The 24,235-nt window shown below is 42.7% G+C and overlaps 1 protein-coding gene across 3 annotated transcripts in view; it reads right to left on the bottom strand.

Annotated features, from left to right (window-relative positions):
* Positions 1–15,675: 15,675 nt before the first annotated feature.
* EGFL6 (EGF like domain multiple 6) overlaps positions 15,676–24,235 on the bottom strand; it is a 64,538-nt gene continuing 55,978 nt past the window's right edge. For all 3 annotated transcript variants that reach the window (XM_025373290.1, XM_025373291.1, XM_025373292.1), the window contains 2 exons: positions 22,186–22,451; positions 15,676–16,266 (listed from right to left, as the gene is read on the bottom strand). In XM_025373290.1, coding sequence (XP_025229075.1) covers positions 16,156–16,266; positions 22,186–22,451 — 377 coding nt within the window. In that variant the 3' untranslated portion in view covers positions 15,676–16,155. The remainder of the gene's footprint in view (positions 16,267–22,185; positions 22,452–24,235) is intronic.

The raw sequence follows: 24,235 nt of genomic DNA, 5'->3' as shown, positions 1-24,235 counted from the left end.
GGGCGTGGTGGCTCACGCCTGTAACCCCAGCACTTTGGGAGGCTGAGGCAGGCGGATCACAAGGTCAGGAGCTCAAGACCATCCTGGCTAACACGGTGAAACCCCGTCTCTACTAAAAATACAAAAAATTAGCCGGGCGTGGTGGCACGTGCCTGTAATCCCAGCTACTTGGGAGGCTGAGGCAGAGAATCGCTTGAACCCAGGAGGTGGAGGTTGCAGTGAGCTGAGATCGTGCCCTGCACTCCAGCCTAGCGACAGAGCAAGACTTTGTCTAAAAAAAAAAAAGAAAAGAAAAGAAAATTATTTAATGACACTTGTCACTTGTTAAAGCATGGTAAGGAAGACTTTATTCAGGACCATTGAGGTAGACATAGGGACCACTGCAACAGGGTCTTGCAGTGGGGAAGAGAGATTGGGCTCAACTTCAAATGTGGCATGGAAAAGTGAGAATTTATAGCCAAGGAGCAAGGTAGGGAGGTCAGTGAATGGACCTCCCTGACCTTTGCTGTAGAAATTTCTGGCCGAGTTCATCTGGAATGAATCTAGGGCTGCCAATGGATTCTAAAGAGGTTGCTGAAGAGTTGGTTCTTTTGGGCAATTTAAAAATGGAATACTTATAAAAGTACTCACGTCTGTGATAATTTATCATGCATAGTTTTCAGGCCTTTGTTTTAAAATCATCTTTCAGCTGCTTCAATACTCTGGAATTCTCTTTGATAAATTTCCCTTAGTGCAGCGGAAACCTCTTTTCAATCCTTATTAAGTCTCTGAGTGGCAATATATTAACAGATATTCTGAGCTCATGCAGACAGCCCTTTCCTGCGAATTCCCAAGGAAGAGAGGCAAAATCCTTTATGGGCCTTCTCCAGAGGCTAATGTTACACATTGCTGAGGGAACAGTTACAGATGTTTTCCATGGAATGAGGTCAGAGAAACTGCCTCTTTCTGGGTTCTGAGGTGCCGGCCGGTGTTCATTTCCTGATAAAACACCAGGACCAGACACTGGGCTTAACTGGGGATGTTCTTATAAGTCACAGTATGGAAGGCATAGGATTAAAACAATGAACAGTTCCCTTGAAATCTCAGGAGTTACAGAATATTAGGAAATAGAACAAAAAGTCACACATTATAGAAACAGAAACCTTATGTTTAAGTTCTGCAACATATTTCTCAGACTTATGCAGGTGAAATGACAGAGAAGCAGCAAACATGGTATCTCCAGTGAACATCCCCAGAGGCTCCCAGAAGAGCTAGTTCCATGGGTCAGGCAGTGCCTGGCTGGTGGGCCACAGACTGCTTAAACCAACCTAATACCTCTTTTGTTCTTTGGAGGTGCCCACTTTGGAGATCTTTTGGAGGACCCTCCCTTTGCTGGTAGCCTCTTCTTACCCATTCCATGGTTCAGATGCTGTACCCTCTGGTTGACTGCCGGCTCCTGCTTTTGGTAGTACATCCCACACAAACTTTTTCTGTCAGGTTACCTCACTTGCAGGCCTCTTGGTCAGGGTCCTTCCAAGACAGCCTAGGCCCAGCTGCTTGCTTGATGTGTACTTAGCCCATGGGAACAACCCAGTGGCTCTGCTCCCCACCCAGCCCTGGAAGCAGGGCTGTTCCCTCTGCAGCCCTTCTCGTCATCTTTACAGTCGGTCTTAGGTAGCTCTAGCTGGCTTCTCGCCTATTCATTGTTTTTTTTTGTTTTTTGTTTGTTTGTTTGTTTGTTTTTTTGGAGAGTTAGACACCATTCTACAACAGGGGCACCTGTCTATCTCTCTGAGTGGTTCTGTCAAAGGCCCCCTCACTTGCCTTGGAGTGGGGTGGGAAGGAAGCTTCCAGAACTGTAACAACCCTCTTTCACTCTTGCCTTCTCCTGTACGTAAGCTGAAGAGTGGCAAGGGGGCTCACCATTTAGTAAGCCCTGGGTAAATGGTCTAACATCTGTCATTAGAACCAGGAGACACTTAACATTGTGCTCACCTTTGGGGCCTTGGACAAAACTCTGAGTCAGGAAATATCCCATGTAACATCTTCTTGTACCTGTAGTAATCTCCAGATCAGTTCCATACCTCTTATTCTCCTTTTCTGTATCATTTGTCCATTTTGCTAATTTCTCTAGAAGGTATGTTATTCTACTATAGATTTATGGCAATATATTTAGTGGAGAAATGATGAAGGACCAGAAAGTCTGGCTTCAGTCACCTCTTGGTTGATATGGTATGGCTATGTCACCACCCAAATCTCATCTTGAATTGTAGTTCCTATAAGGCCTATGTGTTGTGGGAGGCACCTGGTGGGAGGTAACTGATTCATAGGAGCAGTTACCCCCATGCTGTTCTTGTGATAGTGAGTTCTCATTAGATCTGATGATTTTATAAGGGGTGTTTCCCCTTTTGTTCTGTACTTCTCCTTGCTTTCACCATGTGAAGAAGGATATGTTTGCTTCCCTTTCCACCATGATTGTAAGTTTCCTGAGGCCTCCCCAACCCTGCAGAACTGTGAGTCAATTAAACCTATTTGCTTATTAAAATACCCCATCTCAGGTATTTCTTCAAAGCCGTGTGAGAACGGACTAATACATTGGTGCATATCATAAGAGGAAAATTCAGAGGCAGTGCAACAACATCTTTAGTATTTTGTTACTAAGGATTCTTCAAAATTCTCTTTAATCAGAAAAATATAGAACAATTACAAAATGAAATGGAACAAGGGGACACCAACTCTACTCAAAGACCTCTGCCTTCCTACACAGTTGCTATTTCCACTGCTATGAAGAAATCTGAACTGAGGCCTGTCATCTGGGGTTTTGTTCTGCCAGAGTGGCTTGTGACCAGGAGTAGTACAGTCTGGAGGTGATCCTGACATGTGGACTGCCCCATGAAATGCCTCACTTCATTTTGGTTTTCGAGTCTTTGTTTTAAAGGGAAGTTGTTTTGTAAGAGCAGTTCATCAGCATAGCGAGACATAAGCATTAAACATTGAAGCATTGGTCTGTGTTGCTTCCTTTATCTTTCGTTCTTGCACCACATGGCCTCATGGCTCGTTCTCATGGACTGACACTGTACACACCACCCACAGCTGTCCTTTCATGATGTGACCTGGCATGCTGCCAGGAGGGCCTATTCATCAACAGTGACAATGTAAAGGATAGCCATGTTCTCTTCTTAGTCTTCAGTGGGAGACACATTTGGCCAGAAGTATACCGTTCTGGTGCCTAAGAGAAGCGCTTTGCCATTTCAGCCTCATTTTCTCACAAAAACCTAATACATGGAGTCGCTCGCTGCACTATTTGGCTCATATCATAATGTTTTTTTAAAAAAATTTTATTCATTTATTTTTGAGACAGAATCTCACTCTGTCACCCAGGCTGGAGTGCAGTGGCGTGATCTTGGCTCACCGCAACCTCCGCCTCCTGGGTTCAAGTGATTCTCCTGCCTCAGCCTCTTGAGTAGCTGGGATTACAGGCATGTGCCACCACACCAGACTGATATTTTTGGTATTTTTAGTAGAGATGGGGTTTCACCATGTTGGCCAGGCTGGTCTGGAACCCCTGATCTCAAGTGATCCGCCTGTTTCGGCCTCCCAAAGTGCTGGGATTACAGGCATGAGCCACTGTGCCTGGCAATAATGTTTATATTAGTTGTTCTTCATTTCAAACCTTGAGTCAGACCCCACCTAGGTTTCTGGTTGCTGAGGAGAATGAAGGTGTCAACTCTTTTGTCGTTATGAGAGTAGATCTATTACACTGGTATGTGGCCTGGGATAATTACATGTACTCGATCTCAGATTTGCATGATGGGGTTCACATGGTGGACTTTGGTGAGTTTGGACCACCCAGCTTCGGCACACCTTCCAAACAGCCAATCAGGTGCTTATTCTGCCCTAGCCAGGTGGCAGCTCGATGACCCCAGCTGGCCCGATTGCACATCCTCCCTGGAATGTGAATTTTAAGCAGAATGATGTGGAGTCTAAACATGGTGAGAGATCATTAAGGTGAGGGTGGTGTCCTTATGAGACCATTCCTCCAATGGCTCTTTTCCCATAGTCCTGCTTCTAGCCCAGCGGCCCATTTCCAAAGCTGGCTGGCTGGTCTATCCCTCCACCTGTACACTCCTGCTATCCTTACTGTAACTTCCCTCTGCTGGGTCTGTTTTGGTGGCTTGCTAACAGTAAACACTAACTGACACTGCCTGTCTTAATATGGCAGTGTGATTTGAGGGACATCAGAAGAGAACCCCTGACCTTACCATGGAGCTGGAATTCCTTTCTTATTCATCCCTTTGGATGAAGACATTGGAAGCTGCTATTATAAAACAGCAACTATTACTTAGGAAAGGTTACACTTGAAGCTGTTTATTCGCCATGCGTGAGTTATATTGTAAGGATCGTCTCCCTTTAGTTGTCAGAGACCAATGGAATGGGACATAGGATAAGTAAATGTTGATGGGGAGAATTGGGAGGGAATGAAAGGTCTGCAAGATTGGATTCTTCGAGATCTTAAGGGTGACTGAATTGGAAGGTTCTGGGTACCCAGAAAGAAGTATGAGTTCAAAAAACACCAGGGAGGAGAAGAAATAGAGCAAAGAGGGAGTAGGAGATCTTGGAAACAGCTCTGCAGTTTGCCTGGTCGCAGCCACAAGGGGGCACTGCTGGAACTCTGAGAGAAGATTCCAAAAAAGTGATGCAAGTGGAAAGTGTTTGACATTCAGCAGGAGAGCTGGGTGAGGATAGCCTGGACTCATCCTAGGAGGAAAAAGACTTTTAAAAGAAGTAACAGGGATAGAAAAGGGAGACGTAGAAACTTCCATAACTGTCCAGAAAGACTAATAGATGTGGGGCAGGTGAGAGTTCCAGGCTCTTGAGCAGCAGGAATATTTCCTCAAGCTTCAGCCCCTGGGCCCGTTGAACTTCTCCAGATTCCGATGCCATTCACCTCCAGCAGCCTGAATGGCAGGCCAGGAAACACCCACAACAAAAGTCATCCATGGCTGGATTATACCTGAGTCTGTGTAGCTTCAGTCACAACCTACCTGGCGCTGAGAGCTGTATTCACTCTAGGTGTCCCAAGTCATTCGGCACAATGTCAGACAGATGAGGTTAATCTTAAGGTGTAGGGGGAGTAATACTTTTACTTTTTGAAAGGAGTTCTTATTGAAGTATGACACATATATAGAAAAGTCAGTGTACAAATCATAAGTGTACTGCTTAATTTTCACAGTGAACATGCCCATTCAAAAAGCACCATGAAGCAAAATTACCAGCCCCCCAGAAATTCTCCCCTTGTGTTCCCTTCCAGCATCCCGCCCCCACCATGGGTAAAAGCATAAACAGAATCCCAACTTTACCACTATAGATTAATTTTGCCTGATTTTGAAACTTAAGTAAATGGAAGTGTACAGTATGTACTTTCTGACTTCTTTTGATCAATTACATATTTTTGAAATTCATCTGTGTTGCTGTGGGTAGCATTAAGCTTTTCATTCTCATGTCTTCATAGTCCTTTATTGAATGAATACACTATAGTGCATCCATTCTAACAATGGATATTATGGATATTTGGCTTGTTCCACTGGGACTAATACACATAGTGCTACTATTCATTTCTATTTTGGTCATAAATGATGACCAAAAATTTTAACCATAAATTGACAATGCCAAGTCTCTTGTATGATTTGTGTACCTGAAAAAGGCAATTTCAAATGTGTTTTGAGCAACATTGTCATTAAAATAAATATATAGGCCGTCAAATAAATTATTGAGAAGGAAAGGGTAATTAGCTCTTACCTAATGACATTCAGTAGTCTTAGTGCTATAGAAAGTGTCCACAGAGTGGGGGAAACCAAATCAAACAGACAAATAAGACAACATAGAAATGTAAAATAATTTATGTGACACTACCAAATTGATTAAAGGTATACACAAGATAATTATTTTGGTCAAAAACATGCATATGTAACCCCTCTATCTTATGCATATGTAACCTTTCTATCTTAAGCCCACTGAGGGGCAGCTGTTTCTGGCCCCAGGCAGACTCACCACCACACCATACTACTGCCTCCCAAGATGTAAGTCTATTTATAAATCATTTTACAGATTTTTTTCATGTACATATTAATACTAGAATTTTTTATGAAGCTTAGATATGACATTTAAAAATGCCAGATTTCTGAAAAGGTCAACCTAGAACCCCATCCTCCACATACAAAAAGGCCCCTTATTTGTATGTACAAAAATCCCAAAGTTCATATTACCTTACCATTCCTTGACCAGACAGAATGATGTGGCTGCATCTACACAACTCCAGGACAACACTTTGAATAGAGACAGAACACAGCTATTTGGTATCTGTAGTAACAGTCTGATGGAATTAAAGAGAAAAAAGGTTGAGTTCATTTACGTTGGTTTTTTAGATGTTGACCCAGTCTAAGCCTTTTTGACATTTTTAGAGGGCCTCAGACTTGTCAAAGGAGTTTTTTTAATCCCAATTAAAATCAATATACTGAGATAAATTCACCAACATTCAATAAAAGCCAGTTTTAAAAATAGAAACATGTCTAGCCACTACCTCTACCACCTATTCCTTCTTGGGGAGAAACTATCGGTGCTTTGGACTGTCAGGCTGATAGCTTTCCACCTTCCATGAGAACTGCATTTACCCGAAATTATGCTAAATAGTCATTATCCAATTTATCCTGTCAGGTTTCCAAAACACGTTAATTGTTCTAAGAGACAAGCCCATTTGACTCAAAAAACAAATAACCACTTTTAGAGGAGATTATCAAATTATAACATGTTCCAAAACTGTGATACTTCTCCCTCAAAACTTGGAATGATTTCACTCTATGTTTGTTTCTTTTGCAGAAATTAAATCATCTAACTGATATCTTATGGTCTGATTGGAACAGGATTTCAATAGCAGCCCTGGGAAAGTAAGTTCCAGAAAGTATACTTCTCTTCACTCAAGGAAAGGTAGCTGGGCCCGTATAGGGGAGAGTGTTATTTGCAATATTACGGATTTGTGAGAGGTCACCGTTCCTATCAAGTCTTTCTGTTGTCCCCTCATCTAATGAATTCTAGAAAGTGAAGAATCTATGTTGGGAAGTGATTCGCTATAGATCTGCCCATCTTACACGCATAAGCCCTGGCAGCCTTTGTTCTGAGCTATCTTTTCTTTTCTTTCTTTCTTTTTTTTTTTGTGAGACGGAGTCTCACTGTGTTGCCCAGGCTGGAGGTCAGTGGCGCGATCTCGGCTCACTGCAACCTCTGCCTCCCGGGTTCAAGCAATTCTCTGCCTTCCGGGTTCAAGCAGTTCTCTGCCTCAGCCTCCTGAGTAGCTGGGATTACAGGTACCAACCACCACACCCGGCTAATTTTTTTGTATTTTTAGTACAAACGGGGTTTCACCATCTTGGCCAGGCTGGTCTTGAACTCCTGACCTTGTGATCCACCCGGCTCAGCCTCCCAAAATGCTGGGATTACAGGCGTGAGCCATTGTGACCGGCCTCTTTTCAAGGATGTTTGTATAGTGAACAGTCTCAGGGAATAGGGATAGCGTCTTCCTTTTGGAGGGCAGACTTTGTTCCCAACTAAGATGATAAAGGTATTGTCTCCTTCCAGGACAAAGTTTGGGAAGCATTTGCTCTCAGCCCTCTTATTAGATTGGGGTTTTCCCAAACTCAGGGCTCAGCTGTGTCACAAGCTGACTGTGTATGCTGCACTCTGTGGCCCAGGCTGGAGTGCAGTGGCGTGATCTTGGCTCACTGCAACCTCCACCTCCTGGGTTCAAGTGATTCTCCTGCCTCACCCTCCTGAGTAGTTGAGATTACAGGTGTGCACCATTACACCACACTAATTTTAGTATTTTTACTAAAGTCGGGGTTTGACCATGTTGGCCAGGCTGGTCTCGAACTCCTGACCTCAAGTTACCTGCCTGCCTCAGCCTCCCAAAGTGCTGTGATTGCAGGCATGAGCCACCACGCCCGGCCGAGCTGTGTTTTTTACCAATATCTGTGTTTTTTACCAGGACAGGACAACCTGCTACCTTGTAATTCAGATAAAACATCAGCCTTTTCACAGTTCTGACCTATGAAGACATCTCCAGGTAAAAAATATTCCATAGCCAGCCCACAAGTATTCTCTGCTTTCAAGGAAAAAGGAGAGTACAAAAAAATTCAGGCTCCTGGCCTGGCACGGTGGCTCATGCCTGTAATCCCAGCACTTTGGGAGGTCAAGGCGAGTGGATCACCTGAGGTCAGGAGTTTGAGACCAGCCTGACCAATATGGTGCAACCCTGTCTCTACTAAAAATGCAAAAATTAGCTGGCTATCGTGGCGTGCACCTGTAGTCCCAGCTACTCAGCAAGCTGAGACAGAACTGCTTGAACCTGGGAGGTGGAGGTTGCAGTGAACCGAGATCGCACCACTGCACTCCAGCCTGGGCAACAGAGCAAGAGCAAGACTCCATCTCAAAAAAAAAAAAACAAAAAAAACCCAAAAAAAACAAAAACAAAAAAACAGGCTTTCTCAGGCTAGGCTGGAGGCCAGTGCTGTCTTAGGGAGGCATCAAGTCAGTGCCTGAGCAGTGGGGATACAGGGGTCACCCAAGTCCCAGCTGCCATCTTGCAGAAGAGGTACAGTATACACCCTCCACGCTGGGTGGAAATTCCCTGAGGTCTGTAAGGGAGGGGCGGGACAGATATCCCCAGTCACAAGGAAGCTTTTCCCAGCCCCCAGAGCTGATGGTGAACATCTGAAGGGACCCACAGGTGGAGCAGAGGCCTTACAGGTTGGGTCAGGAAAAGAGGATGTGAGGGAGAACCAAGACTGGGCTTCAGAACACTGGTGGTGACTCAAGGATAAAAAGACATGATCACAAAAGCAGAAGTATAGGCAGCCAGTGGACCTGCCAAGATGCCCCATCTCACCGTAATCAGCAAGGAGCCGGTGTCTGCCCCCAGTGAGGTTGACTACAATGGTTTGCTAATATGAACTGTGCACAGAGGGTGAGGGAATACTACTCTCACCCCACTGCTAGTGGGCCTGTGAATTGGTGGAACCACTTAGGAGGGGAACCCAGCAGTAACGATTACAATGAAAAAAAACCTGTGCATGTCCCATGGGAGAAATGTGGGCTGGGGTTCAATCAGCACCTTCAGCTTTCCCCTTGAAAATGGGAGAAAGAGAAGCTCTAGAGATGACATCTCCATGACAACAGTGAACATCTCCAGGCATGATGACATTATGTGCCTTGGGGTTTTACCTGGTTTGGGGTAGGCTTCCATGTTGCCATCCTCATTTGGGGAAATCTGAGGCAGAGAGAGGGTAGGTAACCTCCCCAGGGATTCTCACTACTTAGCTCTCAACCACTGTGCTCTGCTGTGTGGCAGGGGAGTGGAGGGAGGCCACTGTCTTATTGGAGAGTTAAAGCGACCCTCCCATAGATCCTTCATCTTACAGATACTGAGCCTCAGCCCTGTAGCCTGCCCAGAATTGTGCTGCTGTGGTGGCAATGCCAGCTCTGGAACCATCGCTCCTGGCCTGGTCTTGGTTTGGAAGGCCTAGAGAAGGCCAGTGGGAAATCGATTCTCCCAATTGCTAGGGGATTACTAGGAGAACATTTTCCATACATCTGAAGGTTTAGTGCTTCAAGATCCAAATGGTGGCCGGGCATAGTGGCTCATGCCTGTAATCCCAACACTTTGGGAGGTTGAGGCAGGCAGATCACCTGAGGTCAGGAGTTCAAGACCAGCCTGGCCAACATGGTGAAAACCCATCTCTACTAAAAATACAAAAATTAGCTGGGTGTGGTGGCACATACCTGTAGTCCTAGCTACTTGGGAGGCTGAAGCACAAGAATCGCTTGAACCTGGGAGGTGGAGGTTGCAGTGAGCCCAGATTGCGCCACTGCACTCCAGCCTGGGCAACACAGTGAAACTCAGTCTCAAAAAAAAAAAAAAAAAAAAAAAAATCCATATGGTTTTGTGATGGTAATCTTTCTTAAAAATATATGGTCTATTTCCTTCTTTGTTTGTTTTTTAATGTTTTACTGTGGAGAATTTGAAACATACAAAAAAATAGACCAATTAGTATTCTGAGACCACCATCACTCAGTTTCGTCAATTATCAACTCATGGCTTTTCTTGTTTTCTCTAGACCAGAGGTCAACAAACTACAGTATTTGGCCTCAGTCTGGCCAGCTACAGGCTTTAAAATTAACTTTTTAAAGAATGCAGCCACTCCCATTCATTTACATATTGCCTATGGCTGCTTTTGTGCTACAGTGGCAGAGTTGAGTTGTGGTGACAGAGATGTCTGGCCCACAGAGCCTGAAGTATTTACTATATGGCTCATTCCAGAAAAAATGCTTATCATCTTTTCTTCTAGATACCCTCATCGACTCCTTCCTCTCCCCTCATTGTTTTCCAAGCAAATCCCAGACCTCATGTAATTTCATTTAAGTAGTTCAGTGTGTTTCTCTAAAGGGAAGAATTCTTTCTTTAAAAAAAGCATAACCGCAGTACCATTATCCCACCTAAAAATATTGCTTAATATTGTCAGATATCCTGCAAGTGCTCAAATTTCTACTTGTCTCCTTGTTATCTTAAACAGTGAATATTCAACGACTCTGTGCGGAGCTAGTGCTCAAGTGTTATCTTCTTCGTTGGCTCTTAGAGATAATGGAGGGACATTTGAAGGTTTTTTATATGTGACAAAGTTCTGAGACCAGTCTTAAGGTTATAGCAACATGGCTCAGGGTTCTTTGTTCTAGGAGTGAGTTACCTAACTAAAGGTACAACTCCTCTCCAGGGTTCCCCATTCTGGACAGTTTTGGATCATTTCCTTGGTTAGGGTCAGCCTTCAGTCTGGAGAAGAGTGGAGGCAGTGTTTTGAGGAGGGAGTAGTAGCCCTTCTCCTTGGTCATGTGGCTGGACACAGCCACCCCTTTATGAATTATTAGAAGAGGATCCTCACAGGCCAAGGACTACCCAGCCGGAGACAGGCAGGCCTTTTCTCCCAGTTTGCTTCATGCCTGCAGAGGGAGTGAGTGACACAGCTATAGAACAGGGAGAAGATCATACCACACAGGTCACATCTGCTGACAGTTGCTTACCTCCTTGCCTTTGGGAACTCCAAACAGTGTCATTCAGTACCCCTCCTTGCTGTGATAAAGGCCCAAATGTGGTCTCAAAATCCTCAAATCAGAGCTTTAGTCAGAATGACATTCAGCCTTAGCAGGCAAAAATGGGGGTTCATGTCATCGTTATTTCGGTAGTTAATATTAACTTATGGGGCTGAAGGATGTGAAAACATGTTGTGGGAAGTCAGGGACCCTGAACGGAGGGACTGGCTGGAGCCACGGCAGAGGAACATAAATTGTGAAGATTTCATGGACATTTATCACTTCCCTAATAATACTCTTATAATTTCTTACGTCTGTCTTAATCTCTTAATCCTGTTATCTTCATAAGCTGAGGATGTACGTCACCTCAGGACCACTATTGTACAAATTGATTGTAAAACATGTGTGTTTGAATAATATGAAATCAGTGCACCTTGAAACAGAACAGAATAACAGTGATTTTAGGGAACAAGGGAAGACAACCATAAGGTTTGACTGCCTGCGGGGTCAGGCAGAATAGAGCCATATTTTTCTCCTTACAGAGAGCCTATAAATGGACGTGCAAGTAGGGAAGATATCGCTGAATTCTTTTCCTAGCAAGGAATATTAATAATTAAGACCTTGGAAAAGGAATGCATTCCTGGGGGGAGGTCTATAAACGGCTGCTCTGGGAGTGTCTATCTTATGTGGTTGAGATATGGACTGAAATACACCCTGGTCTCCTGCAGTACCCTCAGGATTATTAGGGTGGGGAAAAAATCCTGCACTGGTAAATATGAGGTCAGACCGGTTCTCTGCTCTCAAACCCTGTTTTCTGTTGTTTAAGATGTTTAGCAAGACCATACGTGCACAGCTGAACATAGACCCTCATCAGTAATTCTAATTTTGCCCTTTTCCTTGTGATCTTTGCTTTTGTCCTTGCCCTGTTTCCTCAGAAGCATGTGATCTTTGTTCTCCCTTTTGCCCTTTAAAGCATGTGATCTTTGTGACCTACTCCCTATTCATACACTCCCTCCCCTTTTGAAATCCTTAATAAAAACTTGCTGGTTTTGCAGCTCAGGTGGGCATCATGGTCCTACCAATATGTGATGTCACTCCCAGAGGCCAAGCTGTAAAATTCCTCTCTTTGTACTCTTTCTCTTTATTTCTCAGACTGGCCGACACTTAGGGAAAATAGAAAGAACCTACATTGAAGTATTGGGGGTGGGTTTCCCCAATAGAGACATCCTGGTGAATGTTACTTAGTGTGTACAAGCAAACAGCCAAGCACTGCTCAGTGGTAAATAATTTGGGCAGAACTATAGGTTCGTGGAAGGTTGAAGATCATGGTTTTGTTGAAGGCTCAGCCTGCACAGTTGTATAACTTTCTCTAACCGTGCTTAGCAGCCTGGAGACACAATGGAGAAAAGAAGGCAGTTGGGTTGATTGGAGGCTCTTCCTGGTGGCAGTGGAAGACACATGAGCCTGGGACTTGAGGGACATTGACAAGAGTGTCTTTGAAGAGATGATGGGCCTCAGAGTCTAGGCTATGTTTTATTAGAGAGGAAAGTCAAGCCAAGAGGAGGTCAAGAGATAGGAAGAAAATGGAGATATCAAGGAAATGGAGGTCTCAAAAAGGCCAAAGAGTAAGTGTAGGGTGAGTAGGATGAGGAGGAAACCAGAGAGACCAGAGAGTAGGATGTTGGAGTTCAAGAGTTCGGAGGCAATGATCAAGTCCAAGGGGTGGCCATGGTGCAGTGACTGAGGAGGAGGTGATGGTAACTGGCATAGATGAGGTCAAAGGACTGTGAAGCTAGGATGTTGGATGGGTATTTGCATGGATATCGCCATGCTGGTCAGTGACAATGGGTAGGCAGTACAGAAGGCTGTAGAACTACTTAACTGCACCTCCAAGGAACAGTGGCTTTCACATTACAGAAATAAGACGTGGTAAATAAGAGTGGAGTAAGGAGAATGCCACCCTCAACTTTAGACCCTGCCATGTGTGGATTGTGGGAAGATGAGTGGTTTTCATTTGATAAGGCTGAAGGGGGAGAGGTGTCCCTGGGAGAGAGCCCAGTTTCAGCTAAGCTTGAGAAATGCAGGAAGAGACCTTTAAGCATGAATTAAGATGGAGGGGGATTTGTTTACCAGACAATGGAGTATGTGTGATGGGGGAAGAAATAGTGGGGAGAAGTGCCAAGTAGAGTGAGCCCATAACAGAGTGGGGATGAGAGAGGGGGAAATGATGGGTGAGAAGAGGGGGAGTTTGCATGTTGGGTGGTAGCCAGGGACAACAGATACGGAAGTCATGGCTGAACTAGCTGACCTTAAGTTCTGCAAGGGAATCTAAGTATGATTTAATGCTGGTGCAGGCTAGAGCTGCCTCACACCATAGGCTATTGACTGGAATTCAAAACAATATGTTGGTATTTAAGGATCTAAGAAGTTAGTCCATAAGACTCTCCCAGGAGAGTGATCACTTGGGTCTGCATTGTGCTGTTTGAAATCCTAGATAGGCCAAGAGAGGGCTTTTCTCTTACTTAAGAAAATGTCCAGCAGTGACCAGTCTGGGACAGGGGTAGAGACTCCACAAAATCATCAGGGACCCAGGCTTCCTTCAGTTATGTACTTCACAAGGTGAGGGCCTTGCCCTTTTGATCACAAAGTGGTTCATGGAGCTCATGCCTTTACAGCCACATTGCAAGCAGGAAGGAGGAGGGGAAATGCCAAAAGAGGGGTCTGTCAGCAGTAAGCCCCGTTTAATGATCCTTCCTGAAAGCCCCGAGAATTACTTCAGCTTCCATCTCAGGGGCCTCCCCATCTGTAAGAGAGGCTGGGAAATGCAGTCTATTAGTTGATCACATTGCCTACCTCCCCCTGCTAAAAATCTATTTATATGTGGTCATATTGGTAGGGAAAAAGATGAGAATGGATATTGTGTAGGCAACCATGAGTCTCTGCTGCAGACTTTAGAGAAACATGAAACTTAACTGAGCTTCGTGCACTGATTTTCTATCCATATGTAGCAGAGTTCCCAGGTCTCCTTATTTCATTTCTGGTTTAACATTTCTTCCCTTAACCTAAATCACTGGGGCACTGTCTTTCATTGTAAGTTCTCCCCTCCATTGTCCTTTCTTTTTTTTCCTTTTTGAGACAGGGTATCACACTGTGGCCCAGGCTGGAGTGCACTGGTGTGATCACAGCTCACTACAGCCTCAGCCTCCCAGGCTCAGGTGATCCTCCCACTTTAGCCTCCTGAGTAGCTAGGACTACAGATGCACACCACCATGCCCTGCTAATATGTTTAGTTTTGGTAGAGATGGGGTTTTGCCCTGTTGCCCAGGCTGGTCTCGAACGCCTGTGCTCAAGAGATCCACCTACCTCCTCCTCCCAAAGGGAGTTGCTGGGATTACAGGCGTGAGCCACCATACCCGGCCCCATTGTCCTTTCTTCTAAGCCACATTATGCTCTCAAATGTCCTTGGTCATGGAAGAGACAGGAGGTCTTCTTCAAGTTCTACCACAATATCAGAAATCACCTATATCAGTTAACTTTTGCTGTGTAGCAAACTATCCCAGAATTTAGTGGCTTAAAATAACTATTTTTATTCTCTCTTAGGATTCTGTGGGCTGATTTGCCTTAGCTGGGCAGTTTTTCATCTGGTCTCACCAGAAACATAATTTTTGTGGTTTCTGTAACTAGCAGTTATCCTAACAGATACAGTTATAGTCCTATATAGATTTTGTATGCCCCAATTCTCTCACACTAGGGAAAAACAATGTGGTCCCCACCCCATCTTAAAAGGTTGTGTGTGTTGGTTGTATTAAAGAGAACATCGTTGAAGAAGAATTACTTAGGGTTTAAGTATTCAAAAACCTTCAAGAGTGGGGTTTTAATTTTATATTAAAATTAAATTTTAAAGATTAGTAAGTGGATCACCTCTCTTTTTTTCCTTCCATGGGTCAGTGCCTTAATTGCTTTAGGTAAAAGAGAGCAAATATCTGGAGAACCTTCTGTCTGGAGGGTGTCTTAGACCTGTTTCTAACCCAGGATCTTAAACAGAATATAAAACTGTCTTCGAGGAATACACTCAGGATTCCTACACAAAGCTCTTCCTGAATTTGGAAGAAAAGAGTAAGAAAAAGAAGTCATCCATGATTCTTTGAGTCCTGCTACCTGCTCATTTAGTTTTAGGTAGTTCTCTGAGGCTTTGAGCTCAACAATATATGCTGGCTGGGAGCGGCGGCTCACTCATGTAATCCCAGCACTTTGGGAGGCTAAGATGGGAGCATCACTTGAGGCCAGGAGTTCAAGACCAAACTGGGCAACATAGCAAGACTTCATTTCTAAAAAATAAAAAAACAAACAAAAACCCCAATATATGTGAATCTGCTTTGTAGTTATAAGGCCTAATAAAACAGTCATATTTTCCCAAAATAGAAAGCACCTTTAAAGAATATGAAGTAATAGTGAAAAGAATAAAAAGTACATTTTTCAGAAAAGCAAATAATCATTTACGTAAGTAAACACAGAATCAAAAACATATTTTCTTACTTAGACAAATTAAACCATGACACAAGATGATAATTTGGATATTATTATTACAAAGAATTTAAATATACAAGCTTGGCTATGAAAGATCCAGCTAAGCCACTTAGGCAAAAGTCTATCTTTGATGTCATAGTTTCCAAGAAGTATCATAAGAGTCAAAGAGTTAAACATTTCTCTGTGCTTTTATTTCTGTTTTCTAGAAATGTTGTAGAGAGAAGCTCATCAACTTACGTATACAAATCAGATATACTGGGGAGGGGAGATAAACTAACAGTTCCATATTTTATAATATAATGTGGAAAGATTCAGAAATGAATGAGGAGATACAGTGATACTATATTTAAAGCAAATATTGGCATATCTTATACAAGAAAGGCATCTTATAATAATATTTCTGTTGGTACATTATAATTTTTCAGCTAGTAATTCTAAAATGCCAGAGGTCCTATGATTCAATATTTAAAAAACCAGGGAACTGACATACAAAGTCAAATATAAAGATAGTAACATTCAGTCATCCACAGATAAAAGGCTATCTGGACATAAGCCTGAAACAAGCAAGACGCCATCCACTGCGATTTCACCGGTTTTGCCCTTGCCACGTTCTGCTTCAAAAACGATCTAATAATGAAGAGAGAATAAAAAAATTACTTCAAACTGTTCAAAACGATGTTATAATCAAGCTATTTAATAACTATTAACTTGTGTCCCTATTGCATAGAAACCGGCTTCGACATTGAATATACAGTAATAGATTATTTTTTAGATGTCAGGTGTCTGCACTGAGAGAACTACATTTGGTGAAAACAAGGTCATAGCAAAGCCCACATGGATTCTGAAAAACCCTATAAAGCTGGGAGGAAAAGGAAATTTTGGAATTCCCATTTAAAAGAAAAGCAAAACAAAAATTAAAAAATGGTTTTCTTTACAAAAACCAAGTTAGAAGAAACTTAATATTCCCCTTGAACATCTAATAAAAAACTATATAGTCAAGGCCGGGCACTGTGGCTCACGCCTGTAATCCCAGCACTTTGGGAGGCCGAGGTGGGCAGATCACGAGGTCAGGAGATCGAGATCATCCTGGCTAACACACGGAGAAACCCCATCTCTACTAAAAATACAAACAAATTAGCCGGGCGTGGTGGCGGGCACCTGTAGTCCCAGCTACTCAGGAGGCTGAGGCAGGAGAATGGCATGAACCCAGGAGGCAGAGCTTGCAGTGAGCCAAGATCACGCCACTGCACTCCAGCCTGGGCGACAGAGTGAGACTCCGACTCAAAAAAAAAGCAACAACAACAAAAAAAAACACTATACAGTCAAAAGGGAATTATTTTGATATATTTAGATTTTGGTAGTTTATAAGAGTGTAATTATTTTTCTTAAAATATTGGTTAATGTATTTGGAGATTATCTGGAATGTTGTTTTCATGTGTTGAAAATATTTCATAATATGCTATAATCACTTTTGTCTAATAGATTTATTAATCAAAAGAGAAACAAACTTCTTTATAGTTTAGAAATTTCGATATAGAGAGAACAGAGGATAAATACTAAAAAAGTCATCTTCAAATTGGACACAAAATTACAGGGGACTCATTTACCAAATTAAGGATATACAGTGACTATATTCATTCATTTATCCAAACATGTTTTCAAAAAATATAATTAAAATCAATATTTGCTGAATGAAGGTTTTATTTATTTATTTATATTTATATTTATATTTTTTTGGAGACAGAGTCTTGCTCTGTCACCCAGGCTGGAGTGCAGTGGCACAATCTCAGCTCACTGCAACCTCTGCCATCCAGGCTCAAGTGATTCTTGTGCCTCAACCTCTGAGTAGCTGGGATTATGGACATGTGCCACCATACCCGGCTAATTTTTTTAATTTTTAAATTTTTAATTCTTTTAATTTTTAATTTTTTAAAATTTTTAGTAGAGCCAGGGTTTCACCATGTTGGCCAAGCTGGTCTCTAATTCCTCAAGTGACCCACCCACCTAGGCCTCCCAAAGTGCTAGAATTACAGGCATGAGCCACTGCACCTGGCCTGAATGAATGTAAGTTTCTTCAATATTGTAATTAAAAAAAAAAGTTCATGTTAATTTTATAATCAGCTAAAACACTAGAAATACTTGTTAAATTCAATAATTATGAAAATAATAATAGCTACAATTTATGGAGCACCTATCCAGTAACATTCACTCTAAAGAGAAGTATGTCTCCCATGCCTCCCATAAAGAGGGGACTAGGCCTAGAGGGTTTCTACAATTCTCAGTATCTGAAATAAGCAGATTTAGAGGACAACAAAATGATCCTGTTTCAAAGATGACTAAAGTTACCCTGGAACAAATATTTTAGAGGGAAAAGAATAATTTGGAACATGTTATTCTTTAAAATAACACACACATATAGCCTATCAAAACGAAATTCAACAATAGCCTACATATACTGCAGTTACAGATAAATAAAAATATACATTCACGTGCAAAGTAAAATGTGAAGTATAAAAGCACTCATGTTACTGTAGTATGATTATGAATCTTTACTTATTTTCAATAAAGTAATTTCCTTTAGTCATTTCTAAACTTTTTAAGTTCAAACTTATATAAATTCAAACTTGTATCAATTGGCATTTTAAAGAAAGATCCTTTAAGAATCATGCTCACACAATGCCATCATGCAATTATTCACTATCCCCAGCACCATCTCTTTTTTGCTTAATAAAGAATTACAGAATAGTTTTCAGAAATGAAGCAACTTTAGGCTTGCTGTCATCACCGTATCCAGTTTTCTCCGGTTCTCCAAAGAGGAGAAACCTCAGGGAACAAATGGAGATGACAAGGGTCTATGACTGCTCACTACCTGGGCTGCTCTCTTTTGCTCTCAATCTGAGTGCATTTTCTTGAGAACTATTGGAAACAAGTTATTACTAAGCAGCCAGTGATAGCGTAACTGGGTAAAGAAGTTTCTTTTTCCTCTAGTCTCAGGAGGGAACTGCTTTCAGAAAGATGTTCCTTTTGCGCCCAAAGGAACTTTTTTTAAAAAGTAGGGGTGAGCCAAACAGCAGACCCCTCACAGCAGCTGCAATGGGTGGGATAATGAGGGTGGCTATGTCTATATCTTGGCATATGGTAGCTTTTCCAACACTAAGACCCCTGACTGATAACCCCTGGATAACTAGAAATAAATGTCAGGATAATTAATTGACATACTAATTTTGTGTTTTTCACTATATTTTTACCTCCTCTGTTCCCCCCAAAATTAGGCAGGATTTTAATGTTCCTTTTTATCAAGGAGATTTGGGATATAACAATCAAAAGCAGACTTTTCTGGAAGACAGTCCCTTTCCTGACGTTTGTTACCCACAAGCTTAACTTTCTGAGACTGTGGCTGAAGGTAGAAGGTTAAAAGGAGAAGTGGTCAGGGGAGCCATGAGATTCTCCAGGACTAGGATGCTGCACCACTGCATCTCCCTGGCACAGCCGTGGGCAGAAAATGGTTGCCTGATGTTCCCATTGAGGCTAGATTCTCAGCAACAAGGTTCCAACCCCTGTAAAGGTTTCTGTGTCTGGGCCTGGCATGGAAGTTGAAGAGACGAGTGACTTCAAGGGCCACATATGTGCAGAAGATGTGGGTATCCATGGCCCTCATGATGAAGTAAAGATGTGCTCCCCCTTCTTAATGTCTGGACCACTTTTAGCCTTTCAAAAGCACAGGCTACTCTAGGGAGGGGGCCCCTAACCCAGCCCTGAATGAGGAAAGCCAAGATTGAATTTCCCCCCAGCCTAATGGGATGGGGTTTTGGATTCAGAAATAGTTTGATTTCGAGAAAGCAATGTGACTTACCTTGTATGCCCAAGTTTATGCAGCAAGAGTCACATCTGTTACAACTGTCCACAGCCAATATGACATTGCTAAACTGGAATATATTCTTTAGTCTGGATTAGTCAGCTTCCTTACCCTTCAATATCCCCCCATCAAGATTTCCCCTAGAACTGAAGAATTCAGGGAACAGATGCCTGGGTCTGAGAATGCCTCTTATGAAAGCACTGCTGTGTTCCAGTGTGATTGCTGGCCAGGCTCTTTGGGGGCATGTCTACAGAAATGTGCATTTAAAAAAAAGTCACTGTTTTGATAGTATACCCTCCCTGCAAGCTACCATGTTATATAAAAAATATTCTCCATCACATGAATTCAGTCAACATGAAAGTAATTATGAATGCTGTGCAGAGGCATGTTTCAATTCTCCAGCAGGGGATATAATCCATATATAGCACGGCTCAGTGCCACAGTCCCCAGACCATGCCGCAAACACAACAAGAAAAACACGTGGATTGGATTTGTATTGCTGTAAATGTATTGCTATAAGAACAAACTCAAATTAATGCATGTATCATTCCTAAACAAGCACTGGCTGCTTTTACCACAGAGGGGAAGAGTGGTTAGGAAATTCATTAACTGGTACCCAACATATACTTTTATTTATAGTCATGTCTTATGATATATTTTAAATAAGATGTTCTGCTTTAATTAAAGTATGACATGTAAATGAAAAGATGTTAAATTTGCATTAGTCATCTTTTATAAGCAAAGTATAAATGGAATCCTAATACATGGATCTACTAAATGTTCTTCCTATTATCACCGCTTCATGTACCTTTTTCTAGCTTTCACCCTTTTTCCTTCCCACCTTGACCAAACTTTTTATTTGTTTGTTTGTTTGTTTGTTGTTGTTGTTTGAGATGGGGTTTCACTCTTGTTGCCAAGGCTGGAGTGCAATGGCGTGATCTCAGCTCACTGCAACCTCCGCCTCCTGGGTTCAAGTGATTCTCCTGACTCGGCCTCCTGAGTAGCTGGGATTACAGGCATGCACCACCACACCTGGCTAATTTTGTATTTTTAGTAGAGACAGGGTTTCTCCATGTTGGTCAGGCTGGTCTTGAACTCCCAACCTCAGGTGATCTGCCTGCCTTGGCCTCCCAAAGTGTTGACCAAACTCTTTATAACGTCCACAGTGGCTGCCTCCAGGCTCTGATCCCTTCCCTTTTCATCTTTCTGAAGTGTGACCGTTGACCCTTCCCCTCCAAAGAAAGAACTCTTGCAAAGGTCACTAGCCACCGCCTGATGGGTCAAACTCAATAGACTCTTTGCCATTTTTATTCTGTTTGTTCTTTCTCAGGGTTTCATCCACTTGACCAACTTCCTCTTAAAACTCTGTTTCCTTTCCTTTATTAAACCCACTGTGCAATAAAAGATTAACTCAGTAGGTCTGGGTTGTCCAAACCCTACACATTCCAAAGAAAGGTTTGGCCCTTGACTGGTTCTTAGGAGATAACCTCTAAGCCCTTGTAATAGCCTCTTTGATTAAGAGTGCCTTTGTTGGCCGGGCGAGGTGGCTCAAGCCTGTAATCCCAGCACTTTGGGAGGCCGAGACGGGCGGATCACGAGGTCAGGAGATCGAGACCATCCTGGCTAACACAGTGAAACGCCGTCTCTACTAAAAATACAAAAACTTAGCCGGGCGAGGTGGCGGGCGCCTGTAGTCCCAGCTAGTCGGGAGGCTGAGGCAGGAGAATGGCGTAAACCCGGGAGGCGGAGCTTGCAGTGAGCTGAGATCCGGCCACTGCACTCCAGCCTGGGTGACAGAGCGAGACTCCGTCTCAAAAAAAAAAAAAAAAAAAGAGTGCCTTTGTTTACCTGAGGTCTTGGACCATGCCAGATAGTTTATGGTAACCATGTGACTTATGGTGGGTGCCTTGAGTCACATGGTATCAACTTGACCACTAGAGAGGCTGGAGACTAGATAACTAAAGTCAGCTACGCAGGTGATCACATGGGCAGACTGACCCCCAACAAAATCCTTGGACACAAAAGTTTGGGTGAGCTTCCCTGGTGGGCAATACTTTGTGAGTGTCATCACGCTTGTTGCTGGGAGAATTAATAGCTGCCCATATGACTCTACTGGGAGACAAAAACCGCAAGCCCCTGCCTGGTCTCTCCTGGATTCTACCCTATGTGTCTTTTCCCTTTACTGATTTTAATCTATACAAACTGTACTTGTGAATATAACAGCTTTTCTGACTTCTGTGTGAGTCCTTTTAGGGAATCACTGAACCTAAGGGTGGTCCTGGGGACCCTGACAATAGCCACTCTCTCAGTTCAGTTTAAAAAACATTAAAAAAAAATCACCTTCTAGCTTCCATTAATTGTGGTAAGTTCTGGGCATAGAATGAATGAGCATGACATTCTTTTACATACTATGGAATGTATAGCCTGATTTGGAAGGATGTTGGTGAGAGGAGCCTGACAAACAGGTTATTTCCATAGAACGTGATATGCATATGCCAGATAAGTATCCATGAGTTGTGCCAATTAATCACCTTGCCTATTCAGCTCCAGAAAGTATTCTTTAAGTGTAGGGAAAAAGTCTTATCGTTGTATCCCTAATGCCTACATACTTCAGTACATGTTTTGTTTCATTTGTTAAATCATTGCAAAAGAATGCAAATACTGAGTTTAATCATTTTTTTCCCACTTACGCTTTTGGTAGCATCAGTTCCTTGATACAACTGAATTTTCCCTGTCTTCCACTTTTCATCCTCACTCGTGGTCTCCTCCCATGCCAGGGCATTGTTACTGTTTTTCACAAACACTCGAAGTTTTCCGACTTTATCTCCGGCCAGCCGGTAACCAAAGAGCAAACAGAAGTTGCTTTGGGGCTGCAGGTCAGGGAGGAGAAGTTTCAACCGGCCAATGTCTTTCTTGTGACCTGCCAAGGCCGGAACTGCCATATAGTAGCCAATAGCTTTAAGAGAAAGGAAAAAATGCACAATTAGTGAGGCAATTGTAAGGAGTTTGGCTTTAATGTATAAAAAAGCTATAAAAAGTGAACAGTCTCCTATAGGGAAAGCTGAAGTCCTCTTCACTTTGAACATAGGAACAAAAGTTTCATGCTAAAATGGATTTTAGGGATCACACAATTGATATCTTTTGTTATACAGTCAAGCAAACTGATGGGTAGAGAAACCGAGGAATTTTTTTGCATTCACAAAGCTTCGTAGTAGCAGATATGGGGTAAGAATCTAATTAAATGATCCTTTAGCACTGCGGGTAATCTGCAGTTGATGGAGAACTTGTGTTCCATAATTTCATTTCCATTTTGGTGACTTAAAACTTAGAATGCATTTCCCCACTGAGTCAATGACATGTAAGATGATCAGCTCCTTAAGTGGGTCCAGAGTGTGGCGTTTAATCCAAAACACATCTGCACCTGTACTAGTGGTTTCGTGGCGCTCAACTACCATGTGTAACATATCACTCCAATTTCTGATTTAGGATGACAGGAACACTCTCCTCCAAATCCTGCAAATCTTCTAAGTATCTTTTAACCTGTGGTGTAGTGGACTTTTGCTCATCTCCAATCTTCAGGTTGTGGCTTTGATGAACTTGGGCAAAAACTCCCAAAGAGTAGGGTCTGAAGAAGTTGATAAGAAGGAAAAATTTCTATGAAAGCCAGGAATAAGACATTGGGGAATGGGTAGTCCTCTGCTACTACAAATCGGAGATACTTGCAGGACCCAGGCTGACATTGCCTTAGTTTTCAATGCATCCAGAAACTGGTCTTCTTCCCCAGCTAGTAGGGTATCCAGATTTAGCAAATAAAAATACAGGATGCCCAGTGGAGTTTGAGTTTCAGATAAACTACATGTCCAAGACATACTAAAATGTATTAATTGTCTGTCTGAAATATAGGCATCCTATACTTTATCTGGCATCTCTTTCAGCTATGCTCTCTCTTCTGTCACCTACTGTGGCAGGTTTCCCTTTCTCTCCCAGATAAAGCCCACTTTGAGCTGTCTTTGTGGTTTTATCCCTCTAACAATGCTAACTAATTCATGTCTCTTTTCTTTTCTTTTTCTTCTTTCTTTTCTTTTCTTTTTTTCTTTTCTTTTTTTTTTGAGGTAGGGTCTCAATCTGTCACCCAGGCTAGAGTGCAGGGGTGCCATTATAGCTCATTATAGCCTCAAATGCCTGGGCCCAAGTGATCCTTCCACCTCAGCCTCCTGAGTAGATGGGATCACAGGTGTATGCCGCCACACCTGGCTAATTTTTTCTTTTTCATTTTTTTGGTTTTTATTTTTTATTATTTATTTATTTATTTATTTGGAGATGGAGTCTTGCTCTGTTGCCCAGGCTGGAGTGCAATGGTGCAATCTCAGCTCACTGCAACCTCTGTCTCCCGGGTTCAAGCGATTCTCCTGCCTCAGCCTCCTGAGTAGCTGGGATTACAGGCACTCAGCACCACGCCTGGCTAATTTTTGTATTTTTAGTAGAGACAGGGTTTCACCATGTTAGCCAGGCTGGTCTTGAACTCCTGACCTCAGGTAATCCACCTGCCTTGGCCTCCCAAGGTGCTCCCAAAGTGCTGGGATTACATACATGAGCCACCGCGCCCAGCCTATTTTTTCAATTTTTTGTAGCGACGGTATCCCTCTATGTTGCCCAGGCTGGTCTCAAACTCCTGGGCTCAAGTAATCCTCCTGCCTTGGCCATGTTATTTTTTCATATTTAGCTGTACAGAGGGAATGA

This window comes from Theropithecus gelada, chromosome X (assembly GCF_003255815.1).
Source record: "Theropithecus gelada isolate Dixy chromosome X, Tgel_1.0, whole genome shotgun sequence".
Lineage (NCBI taxonomy): Eukaryota > Metazoa > Chordata > Mammalia > Primates > Cercopithecidae > Theropithecus > Theropithecus gelada.
Note: the sequence above shows the minus strand (reverse complement) of the source record. Positions and strands in the feature narration are given on the sequence as shown.